We start from the raw sequence: 12,933 nt of genomic DNA on the forward strand, positions 1-12,933 counted from the left end.
ACAACTTCTATGAGCTTTCCAAAACCTCCCACCGTCTTATTGGAAGGCTCCCAATTTGAGAGCGTTCAGAAGCAAGTGAAAAATGCATTGAAGGTTACTCATGAAGGTGCCACTGGATATGCATCTGAACAGGAGTTCAGCGCAGAAAAAAGGTGGACAGATATAAAGAACATATCACGCACCGTATTTTAGAAAGAACATATCTGGGGACCGTCTTTTTGTTGTCGATTTAAGATGTCAGTGGTAATTTGCAGTTGAACCACTTTTGGCGTGGAAGTTGTTTTTATTTGGTGAAGTTGGTGGAAGTGGTTTTATTTATTGAGCAGCTTTTAATTAACAAGCAAGTAAGTATACAACATACAAACATATAAAGTACACAACAACACAGTGAACATAACCACATTTAAATCTCCAGGGGTGTTATTTAAAATACACACAAAAAAATGCAAAGATTCAAATATATTAACAGTTTTAAGAGCCTTCTTATTACTGGAGTCTGATATTGATCTTATACTGCTCTACGAAAGTATGGTATTTTGCTAGAAAATTTGCATCTGTGAATGAAATTTCAGCTCAAAGAATGATAAGGTTTATTACAAAAAAGTAGAGGTTTGCAATAATATGTGGCCATTTAACCTCTCTTTAGTGGCACCCATAAACATCTTAATGTGATTTTTCATGTTGGTTGTATCTTGAGATATGACAAGGCGACTCCTAAACTAAGACAATGGCTCAGCTGTCCATTAAACTAAAAAATATTTAGCCAAAACAGCTAAAACTGTCCAAATAGCTTTATATAAGTGTTAAACAGCTAAATTAACTAATATTACTAAAACAGCTTAAACAGTCAAAGCAACTCTGAAAACATAATTTGCTCTTCATTGTAGATTTTAAAAGCAACATGAAACACAGCAAAGTTTAAAGAATGTATTATTTTAATTTTGAAAGTGAAACATTTGTGGTTCCATGCAGGTATCTTTGAGAAAAAAAAAAGAAAAGAGAAAGCTCACCGGAACTGAATCCAGTCCGGCTCTTCCCGGCAGCTCCCGGACACCTTATCCGGAGCACTATGTGTTTCTGAGCGAGAGAAGCCGACTCTTGTTTACAGCAGCGAGGAGCGGAGCCGCAGCCTGCGTTAGCCGAGGGCGCGCCGGAGGATTCCAGCCGCTGGATACACTACGCTACGGGCTTTTTTTTTTTTTTTTATTAATATATTATTATTCCTGCTTCCCTTTTCACTGAAGCAAAGCGAGAAAGTAAAAAAGAAAAATAAAATAAAAGAGGGAGGAAAGGCAACTCCTTGGACATATTCTTCCTCCCACCCCAGCCGAGGTCGTCTAGCTGGAGAGCTGGAGACCCATTCTCCTGCGTGGCACAAGTCTGCTCTTTTCTTTCGGCTGCAAATTCCGACTGACGGCGGAGATAAGTCCGAGGAAATCGGTTCTCATCACGAGCCGGGGCGGCTCGGCGGGGATACAGAGCCCGTGGTGGCTGAATGGCATAAGGCAAAAAAAGGATTTTCATTCATTTTCAGCCGCTCAGCCACCACCCCTGTGGATCTGGACGTGTTTTCTGCTCTCCCTTTACCACCACCTCCTCCTCTTCCTCCTCCTCATCCTCCTCTTCGTACACACTCACTGACCCGGGGGATTCTCGTGAGCGACACTGGCTTTAATTTATTATGGTGGTGAAATCTCCCATTTTTCAACGTTTAGCCTGATATCTGTCTTGTTTTGTTAGCGGGCCTGAACGCACCGCACGCGCACCGCTGTTTTCAAGAGATGGAGAACGAAGATGGGGATTACCATCATTTATCCAGTAAAATCACCGGCTTGTGTGCCATACCAGACAACGTCAATGTACCCGGTGACTGGCAAAAATAGCAGACTGTTTTAGTCCCCTTTCCCCCCTAAAGGAATTCCCTCTTCTGACCATCTTGTATATATTTATTTATGATTTTGGAGCCAATACAGGTAGACAGCCGACCACGCACTTGGAGGAAACCAGAGAGTAGCCTTTAGGGCTCTCTCTCTCTCTCCTTTTTTCAATTTACAATTTTAATCTTGGTTGTCGTTTCTGGAACATTTTTTTTAATTCAAGCTTTCTAGTTGCTTACATTTTTGTATTTTTTGTATTCCTTTTTTTTTTTTTTTTAATTTCACGAGGAAAATAATGTTCAGGATCGTAAGATCAAGCACACCGATGGGGAGCCCTGCCTTGTTTTGGGGTCTGATGCTGTCTTTCTCCACTTTCTGCATGTGGTCCACATATGGAGAGAGTAAGTATTTATTACACACCTTTATGCATATTCTGTTTAGGAAGCCATTGCATCGCTGTGTGTTTATGAATGATGGGTTATATGCGAGAAAATGCAACCTTTAATGGAATTTATGAACAAAATGATTAGATCAAACACCCTTCAGAAATATTTTAGGTTTTCTAGCTACACCCGGTGCGCCTCTTTGCGCACCCACTTGTGCACATTACTTACGTGTAAGGACCATGTGGTGCAGCCGGCCTCGGCGTGTGAGCACACTGAACCAGAAATATTCACCGCTGTGCGCATCAACATCTCTTGCGATGCCGCCAAAGTCTTTAATTTGGAGGAGAGTGGGGGACACACCGATACAAACTGAGGGGAGACTCGCGGGGGGAAGGCGGAGGATCGATCCTGGGAGCGCAGCTGAAGGTTACTACGACCATGTGGCCATTTTGCATTTGGTGGAGTGGCGTTGCTGCGCACGAGCAGCCGGGATCAGACGATCCTCCGCGCCTTAAAAAAAAAAAAAAAAAAAAAAAAAAAAGAACACCGCACATCCATCAGAAAACACAAGAGATCCAAACATCAGGCGATGATAATTATTAGTTGTCGCTGGGATTCAAGAAAATGCACGTTTATATTTTTGTAATCAGCTGCGCTGTCGAGGAGTTCAAGCTGTGAAATCCAGCAGCAGATGAATAAAGATGTTTCCAGTCCACACTCAGCTCCACGATTTTTAAAAGTTATGAAATCTGACAAATTCCCCATGACATTTTCATATGACATGTTTCACTTTTACTTCTGTCATAATTCATAATAGATTTATTCAGTCCTGTACTAATAAATAACGGAGCAAGACGGAAACAGTTTCATAAAGACTTCATTCTTGACTGCACTCAGGCTCTACTTTTAAGTTTTCCACTTTGAAATGGCAATGTCTTTCAGATGTGATATTTTACAATTGATTTTTACGATAAACGCTTTTTAACTACTTCCTATATGAATAACATAACTGTCTCTGAACTTCAGTGCAATTTTTGTTTCCATTTCTTGAGAATGTAGAGTTTTACATTCAACAGATTAATTATTATACTTAATGATAAATAATTATTTTAAACCATTTTAATAGAGCACTCTGTCAGGTTCCAGAGTCCAGCTTTGTTTTTTTTTTTGTTTTTTTTTTTCCACTGCAGAAATATAATAGTTGATCACTGAGGGTTGCTTTTATTTTCTTATGTTATTAGCTGTTACTTTATAATGTAGTGGGCAACCTCTTTCTTGATGTCTTTGGTCTCTGGACAGAGATAATACTTCATTCTCAAACTTTAAACCAACCTCTGCTGCAAATTTATGCCTTCAAACTTTTAAGTGTCTACAACTAAAACAGTTTTGTAATAAAGCAAGTTTTTGTTATTTCTCTTTTTTGGTTTTGCTCCTAATATTTTGATGACTTTAGCTAAATGGCAAAGCCAATATCTCGTCTACTCTACGAGGTAAATGGAAACCACTCTTAATAAGTGTATCCATCTACCTTGAACATTTCAGGATGTGTTCATTCAACACGAGAAGAGTGTGTTTGCCACCTATGTCACATCCTATTTCTCCTTGTTCGGTCGATTCCCTGTAGGACATGGTGGCTACATCCCGACATGGGAAGGAGACTTGAAGGCTGACCCCTATTAGCATTCAAATAGCAGGAAAAACTCAAATCAGTCCTTTGACCCTCCTGGTCTGAGGACCGCCACGCTCTTTGAACCCCTCTGAGCTCAGCCAGAGACCCGAGAACACAGTTGGGGGCTGGGAGTCGAGGGGCCTGCCCTCACATCCCGACGCTGTGGTGTATTATACATCAGGCTTTCCACAACAAAGAATGCAGTGACAAAGACAAGCTTGGGTTTATCACTTGTGCATGAAGTTTCCTTCACTCGGTCTGTGGGGGATTCAGAATTTCCAGTTCCTCTCATCATTTAGTGGAAAATCACAGATATTCAAGAGCGCCATTAGGGGTTGAAAACTTTCTTTGGTCTGTTCGTTTTGATTATCTGTCCACACCAATAAAATGTAATTAAGCTCCCCTTTAACTCTCACCACAGTAAACTTTCCGTGCGACGGCTTCCAAGTATGCAGCGAACACGTCTCTGAAAAAGAGAGAGCCAGTGCACGAGAGATGTGTGGAAATAGATTGTGCAAAAAATACACTTGCAAGAGAGAGACGGGCTTGCTTTGGTTGATCTGGGTTAGTATGTGAGTTTGTGAACCGTTTTATTGGCTGTTTGCTTTTCACACAGATCAGTCTCCGTATAGGCCGATGCACTCAACTTGGCAGCACTACTATTAGAGTTAAAAATAGATTTGTCACCAGAAACATTGGCGCACGGGGTTGTGTAAGTACAGGAACCCTCTGTCCTGTTCCATGAGGGCACGCCACTGTTCCTGCTTAGTTATTTATGAAAGAACATGTTGCTTTGGGGAAAAAAAAAAAAAAAAGAAAGAGAAAAGAAAAACCTGAATGGCAGAATAAATAATCAGATGTCAGAGAGCATTGTGTTTGACAGGAACCCCTCCTGCTTGTCCCTTTGGGGTCTGGCATATTGCGGTGCAGCTTGCTATGTCACCATGGGACAAGTGGTTCAGATATGACTGCTGTCACTCTGCTCCAAGGTGCCCCGCTCCACCTTCCGACTGGAGCTACACCTCCTCCCCCCCATTCCTGTTCTGCCCGGATGCAGGAATGCCTCGTCATACCCCCGGTGAAAAACGGGTAGCGAGTGTTCGCAGCCCTATGGCGTGTGCGTGAGCCATTGTGCAGCTTTATGTGTGTGTGTGTGTGTGTGTGTGTGTGTGTGTGTGTGTGTGTGTGTGTGCTGCAGCGGGACGCAGCGTGACAGCCTGAGTCAGTGGCGTGCCCCTGAGTAAGGATGTGAAAGTGTGTCACTGGGCTAGTTTGTGAGAGCGCAGGCAAATGCAGTCCTGCAGCTCCTCCAGGCTGCCAGCTGAGGTTTACAATGCTTAATTAAACGCTTTATTTCAAGTGGCACGTCATTGGATTTGCTCAAATGCAGTCTCTGGCCAACTGCACATACATCATCGTTGGCTGCTGTTTTAATGGCCTGTGGAGTATTTTACAACTTACGATATGATTGCGAGTGTTAGCTCATCTAATGGATGGCATTCAGCATATCAGTTGATAGCAGTTTATCAGGAACTGAATGTGGCGACTTCCCAAGTGCAGGATTGGTCACCCAGAGTTTACTGTTCTCCTCTCGGTCTCCAGAACAGGAGCAGGAAACCTTTTTTTTATTGTTGCGTCACATTCATTTTTCCTCTACTTGTTTCTTAGCCTTCGCTGCATTAATGAATAAAAGCTTCTGTCGAATCAGCTCAAATTTATCACCAAATTGTAACAACAACAGGCAGCATGCAGATTTTGTTATGACTCAGATTAAAGCGGTATTATGACTCTATAAATCCCGTCTCAGGATGTTTTCAGTGTGAAGGCAGACGAGCCCCTATCGCAGAGCTTCAACCACACTGTAGCGTGAGAGTACGGGGGCCGCACATGCTCTGTCTCACGCCAGTGCTGGACGTCCGAATGCTTTTCACATTATAAGATATTATTGTTAACAGCTGTCGGGATCTATAGGCAGTAAAAAGCAAAACTCATCCAGCTCTAGTTAGACACTTTTGATTTGAAATGTGTAACCTCTGCTCCACTTCAGGTTTTTTCACTGAGGCTTATTTTATAATCTTAGTTCATCCTCATTGCATTTGCATTGCCTTCAAATAAAAAGATATATGTTAAATAAGTCATTTATAATTTTTTCCTCCACTTATTTTTGGATGATTTCTTATCAAACGAAAGGAAAAAATAATTTTGGAAAAAGCAGATTTTTCCAGTTTCTTCAGCACCTTGAGGCGAGGCTGCCTCACACTCGATATTCACTGCATTACAGTGATCCTGTTAAAAAGTTCATCATAACACCACTGATTGTGTTGGAGCATTCATTCACTTTTCAAAATTTGCAACTTTTCTATATTTGCACATATAGAAAGAGAAATATTTGAAACATCGTTTCAATAGCTGTAGGGAAATTCTCACAATTAACCCAAATATGCTTTAATGGGAGCGATTATTTTGTTTTGCATTTTATTCCACATGGTTGCAGTGGTGGATCAGAGTTTACAGAATTGTGCTTGTGAGCAGAGGGTCACTGGTTTGAATCCCTGGTTTGCTCAGTGAGGAAAATGGAAGCCACTGCTTGTCCTCACTGTTACTGTGTAGACAACAGGACTCCTTTTATTTCAGTTCCCAGTTGACCCTGGTGCTGCCAGCCACACACTTCCAGGAAACATGCTGAAGAAGGATATCTTATTGCTTCTATTAACATGGTTACAGTTTTGTTTTTATGCTTTTTTCTTGTAATTTTGGACTTCTAACTCCTTTAGCGAAGTTGGAAAACAGATTTTGATCGAAATAGGGCTTGCTGATAAAATCAAGATGACATGAAAAGGCTAATTATTCTTGAAAAATCAGGTGATTTCAGGCTGTTTTTCTGTTGTTGGGATGTTAACGTGTGCATGTAAACACAGAGTGGGTTACCTCATGCCCTCTGTCCTGGTTTTGGGTGAGAGGGGGAGTCCTTGCGCGACAGTTGTTGTGATGGGGAGTGTAGAGTTACTGTTTGGGCTTTTGGTGATATCTGAGACGGCGTGTTGGGAGCGACTTCGCCGCGTGGAAGTGGCCCTACCACGCCACTGGTCAGATGACTTCCAGTATGTTGCGGATTAGAGGCAGTTGATGTGGCAGGTGCAGCAGGATGTGACCACACAGTGACCAGCTAAAGCAGAAAAGCTCAGGAGATTTTGTTGATTAATGCTGGTTAATATAGTCCACAGCACTTGTTAAATTCAAACATGAAGTTTCAGCAGCTAAATCTTTTAATAAACAAATTAACACCACGAAAGCTGCCAATAAACTTGGTAGAAAAAAATGTGTTTATATGTTCTGATAATCCAGATTACAGTTCCTGTTTGTTTTATATATGGTTCATGTCTATCACTATTACCATTTACAAATCGTTGAAATGTTTTAATGAATTCGCTGAGTGTAGAAATACTGACAAAACCACGTGTTACATCTTTTAATGATATTCACTATTTTTCTCCATTTCTCAGACTTTTGATTTAGCATTTTAAGTATTTTTTGCTTAAAACATCCTTTCATGGTGTTTAATGTGACAAATACAAGACATAACTCAGGTTTATTTTAAAGAAGATTAATGAATATGTCAATAAAATAAAAGACAATTTCCATATGATCCAGTAAGGTCTGGTAGAATTTTAAACTTATTCATTCAGTACCGATGCAAAACATTTACAAAGTTGGCCTCCAGTGTGGGTCTTAATGATGAATCCATTTTTGGAAATAAAAATTATTATTTGCAGTCTTGCTTGTTCTTGGCACACTGCACAGTGACAACTTTATAAGTTTAGCTGCAGGGTCACGAGAGGTTTAGGACCCCTAAAATGTGAGGTGAGAAGAAGCTGAGAAAAATACCGTCCTAAAGCAAACACCGGAGAGGAATCTTCCCTAATAACCTTCCTGGAGTTTACAGCTGGGTGTCTGGAAAAGGATGCATTTAAGTGCTTTCCCAGAATCCCCCGTTTGTGACCTTTTAATAAACAACTCCGCATGTGGTCCAGATTTCAATCTTCTGTTTCTGTCAGCCAAAAAAACTGAGATGATGTTTATTTACACGCAGGGTATGTTTACTGGATCTGAATCTGATTTTATGTTACGTTAAGATAAACATTGACCATTAGCCTTGGTGTAATTAGACCGACTGGCCCAGGGTCGTGTTTGACTGTGTGTGTGTGTGTCTGTGTGTGCTTGTGCAGGTGTGTTTTTATGTGATGACATTTCCACCGAGGGCCGGGGCAAGGTTTATCAATCATAAACATGAGCCGATGGATCCCATTACACTGTGGAGATATGTCTGTTTACTCAGCAGTGTGAAGAGCAAAGACACACACACACGCTCACACACACACGCTGGCTTATCACGCTGTGTGGACACTGGTGTTGAAATGTATCTTGTTTGTATAGTAGTGAATGAAAGATTTGGTATCTCCAGTCTAGTTTAAGCATTAGTCGTCCTCACAACAAGCGGACGGCGAGGAGCAGAGCGGCCTGGAGGCTTAGCTCCGGGCCGCGTCCTTCTCAGGCTTTTTGCGAGGAAATGATTGGAATTCCTGGTACTTAACATTCCTAATGAGCAGAACAAGGGAATCACAAAAGGGGAGGCTGGTGTCATTCCTTTATTTCCATTGTATTCCCCTTTTTCCTGCATTTTTTCAGGAGGCGGGGGGGGGGGGGGGGGGGGGGAGACCGAATCAAAATCCCAAACCGTTGTGCAATTCTGGCTGCGCAGAAATACAGCAGATCCTGTTTGTCGTGGTTTTAAACCAGAATGGCCTCTGATAGAGCGAATCTTGGCAGAAATCTTATCTTTCCTTGGCCAGACACCCCCTGATTTTATTAATGCCCTCACCAGGAAGTGGGGCCGAGAGTTTCTCTTCACTAACAAACAAATTAGTCTTTGTATTTGAGTGGCTCCACCCCTCCTCCTCCCCCTCGCCCCGGCTGCTGGAGAAGCTGGAAGAAAATTCTCAATGAAACAAAGAAGACATGCAGCTCGATGGCTCACGAGTGGAGCCCAGGGGCATTGGTGTTGATTGGAGAAAGCAAATACTATTTTCTGCTGGAGTAATTGTTTCCGTTCTAAATTTGGAGGAGTGAAACACCCCGACAGGAGCAAATATAGCCCATTCATCCTCATAAACAACGCGGCTCCTATTTTCGGCAGAATACTTCAACCGAAGCACATCAAACATGACTGTTTTGTCACTGCTGAAGTGGAGCTAATTTACTTGTAGAGTCGCTTTGAGAGCGGTTGGAAGTGCGTACAGGAGAGGTCACTAAAAGCCATTTTGTGCAGTTTTACGGCTGTTTTCTCTTCCATAAAAACAATCGAGTGGCCCGGTATTTATTTAGGGACGGTACAGAGTTTAGCTCTTTTATCCCAGAGCTGTGATTAGACGGTGTTTTGACAAGGATCACCGACTCCTATTGAAAACAAGTTTGCGACAGTGTTGCTTACTATGACAGCGTCCTTAAGCCTCTGTAAGAACATAACAGGTTTAGCCAAGGAGCTCATATGTCAAGGCGTTTCCTGTGCCGATTGCTGAACCCTCTGAGAGGCCGCACAAAATAATATGCAACACTTGAGCTACAGTGTGTGCTAATTATCTGATTACATATACAATTCACAGTTTCGTGAGTATTAAGTATAATTAAAAGCTTTCGATTTCATCATTTTACACTAACGCTTCACAGCTACCTGGATAATACAGGATTTCTATACAGATTGACTGGTTCTTTTATGGGAAGGCATGTGGGGAAACTTGTGGAGTAAATGTTGTTTTATTAAAAAAAAAGTGAGTGAAGATGCATAAAAAAAATATATCATTATTGCGATATCAACATGAAAATTACACATATTTCGCTGCTGTCAGAATACAGAATACAGAAGCACAGAAAAAATTTAAAAAAAGACCAAAATCAGCATTGCTTCGCTCATGATGCTGCTGATGGGATCTGCAGATGCACATGTGGATAACAACAAAAAAATACCTGGTCCAGCCTCAGCTGGTGTCAAATAGTTAAAGAACAAATCCCAAAACACAAAATACTTCCAGTCTACTTATCATAAATCAATATATCGAAATACTCAACAACATTTAAACATATTTCATGTTTACCTGATATGACTCAGCCCCTCTAAACAGTATGGAAATGTGACTATTCCAGACAGGAAACGTATTTTGCATAAAATAATCAAAAGTCCCTCCCAGGGTTTCATTTGTTTTTTGTGATCCATTATTATTGATGGATTATTGCATTATTTACTCTGGTGGTCCTTCATCAATCATCCTGACAAAGTGAGAGTCAAGAGTTTTGCTCATGGGTCCACAGTGATTTGACAGAGGTGGGATTCAAACCAGTGAACTTAGTTCACCTCTTCCCTCAGTGAATAGGGTTAATGTTAAGTTGTAATAGTTTGAAACATTTGATAAATTGTCTGAACAGAGTGTTTTATTTCACAATAATGTAATAAATGATGGTTATGTGGAAACCTTTGAGAAAAATCTCACATTTAATGGATAATCAGGAATAAAGAGTAAATGTTGGGAATCTATGCACAACTTGAAATTGAGTAGTATAGTGAAAAAAGTTAAAAAAACAGTAGATTATAGGTATTTTACCACTAAAAAGATAAACATTGTTATGCTACAGTTGGTAAATAGTTCAAATGGTTACTTAAAAGCATTTAAAATGTACTGAGATAAATAAACATTTTTTAAATCATTTAGACTGCTTGAAGGGCCTATTCTTCGTTTGAATGTTTCATCTGAATTGTATCCTGAAAGTTGCAACATTTCGACTGAACTGTGCTGTCACTGATTGGTAATTCAATTATATTTTGAATTTTTTTCAACTTTTTCTTTTCTCTGTCCAGAAATAAAGAGGCTAAAAAAACAGTTGGAGCAATAGAGTAAAACATATTAGAAGTGATCTCTTATCAATGAGAGACAATGTAGTTTAATTTGTTTTAATTATTTTCTAGACATTAAAAACCTTAATGCATTTTTGCAATTTTGATTCCCATATTAATCCATCAGATACTATGAAATAAGATGAGATACTTTTTTTTTAATTGTAATGAATTATGATCTGAAATAGTGAATAATAAAACAGATTTGAAATATTTACATTTCTTTGTTATGCACATGAAACTCATGCAAACTTTACAGTTTTCACAGTTGAAGAATGGGGAGAAAAAACTTTTACATTTTATTCAAAGTTTGTGAGAGGCCCCAGTGGTTTCAGAAAACAGTCCAGAGACGGTTTTTAACTGTTGTTTGCACAACTGGAGGATTGGCTCGTGAAATATGGGGGATTTCTGAAAGTATTTCGCAGTGATATGCAGGGTGCCACTGTGATGCTCTAAGTTATTTCAGCATTTTAACATTCACACCATAATATGAAACTCAATAACAAATTTACCAGCTTTATGATGATTGTTTTTTTTTTTCTTTCTGTGGCTGATTAAATTGCTTACATGTAAAGTTTTCTGTCATGGCTTTTCTTTTTTTATGATTTGTCTGTTATTTGAGATATCCACAGAATCTTTTCATTACTTTTCTCTTTGTGTGCCCCCCCCCACAGTCTGTGGTCCAAGTATTGACATCCGAAATGACATCACTGAATTCAAGCGTCTGGAGAACTGCACTGTGGTGGAGGGCTACCTGCACATCCTCCTCATCTACGACAAGACCAACAACGTCAACCAGGAGGTCTTCCGCTCCCTCAGCTTCCCCAAACTCACCGTCATCACGGACTACCTGCTGCTGTTTCGCGTCTCGGGCCTGGACAGCCTGAGCACGCTCTTTCCCAACCTCAGCGTCATCCGGGGGCGCAATCTCTTCTACAACTACGCCCTGGTGATCTACGAGATGACCAGCCTGAAGGACATCGGCCTGTACAACCTGAGGAACATCACGCGGGGCGCCATGCGAATCGAGAAGAACCCCGAGCTGTGCTACCTGGACTCCGTGGACTGGTCTCTCATCATGAATTCGGAGTTCAACAATATTATCAATGGGAATAAGAAGGCAAAGGAGTGCGACAACGTGTGCCCCGGCATCATGGAGGATAACCCTCTCTGTCAGAGGACGTCCTTTAACGACAACACCGACTATCGCTGCTGGACCTCCAACCAGTGCCAGAAAGGTAATCCGAGTTCTCTTGTGTTTTATATGTTTAGTCTCCAGACAGAGAGGATGGATCTCTGCAGGGTCGGTGCCATAGTTTTGCTGTACGGGTAGACTAAATGTGGATACGGCTCTGATCTAGGTCGCTGGTTTCTCAGCTCACAGACATTCAGAAATTGTGTATTTCTGCAGCCGCACACAAATCCCATGAATCTATGCAGTGTTTTTCCTTCATTTCCGTCAAGCAGCTGGATTGTCCACGGGCCAGTGCAAACATTTCCTCTCTGTTCATTATGGAGACCTTGTCTTTAGATCAGGCTATTTGTGGAGTGAAGGATGGCTGCAGTATGGAGCACCAGGTATTAGAAAGACATACTCAGTTGAGGTTAAAGTTGCGCTGCCAAAAAATGAGGTAGTCTACCTGTCTGGACCATGTCAGCTAAATATTTGCCTGAGGGACATTTTGCAATTTATGAAAAGGGGTATATTGAAGAATCTGGGGGAGGGTCATCCTTGTTTAACTTTGGCCGAGTGGTAGGGTCATGCATTTTTCAAAACAGTTCATAGTAGGGTCATATCGTTTAAATATATATATACATTAAACTTAAAATTCCTTTCTGTCTGCGGATTTGAATTAATTCAGCTATTTTTGGATTTGATGCCAGCATTCAGTATTATGTAGTTCACCTAAGGTGAGTGAAGCAGCTTTTGGCCAAATTCTGTATTTCAACTGTCTCTTTCACATGTTTCAGTGTGAGACAGTTTGTGCTTTCAGATCATAAATGGGGACAACGACCAACTGTCTTACACATCCGCAAATTGCTCCATGAGCGTTTTCA

General features: G+C 41.0%; 1 protein-coding gene across 2 annotated transcripts in view; it reads left to right on the forward strand.

Moving 5' to 3' along the window:
• Positions 1 to 1,263: 1,263 nt before the first annotated feature.
• Positions 1,264 to 12,933, forward strand: part of igf1ra (insulin-like growth factor 1a receptor) — a 79,401-nt gene continuing 67,731 nt past the window's right edge. The window contains exons 1-2 of one of the 2 annotated variants that reach the window (XM_030097028.1): positions 1,264 to 2,278; positions 11,550 to 12,113. In XM_030097028.1, coding sequence (XP_029952888.1) covers positions 2,173 to 2,278; positions 11,550 to 12,113 — 670 coding nt within the window. In that variant the 5' untranslated portion in view covers positions 1,264 to 2,172. The remainder of the gene's footprint in view (positions 2,279 to 11,549; positions 12,114 to 12,933) is intronic. The other variant, XM_030097029.1, reaches the window with a different exon arrangement.

Source organism: Salarias fasciatus, chromosome 7 (genome assembly GCF_902148845.1).
Source record: "Salarias fasciatus chromosome 7, fSalaFa1.1, whole genome shotgun sequence".
NCBI classification, from domain to species: Eukaryota; Metazoa; Chordata; class Actinopteri; order Blenniiformes; family Blenniidae; genus Salarias; species Salarias fasciatus.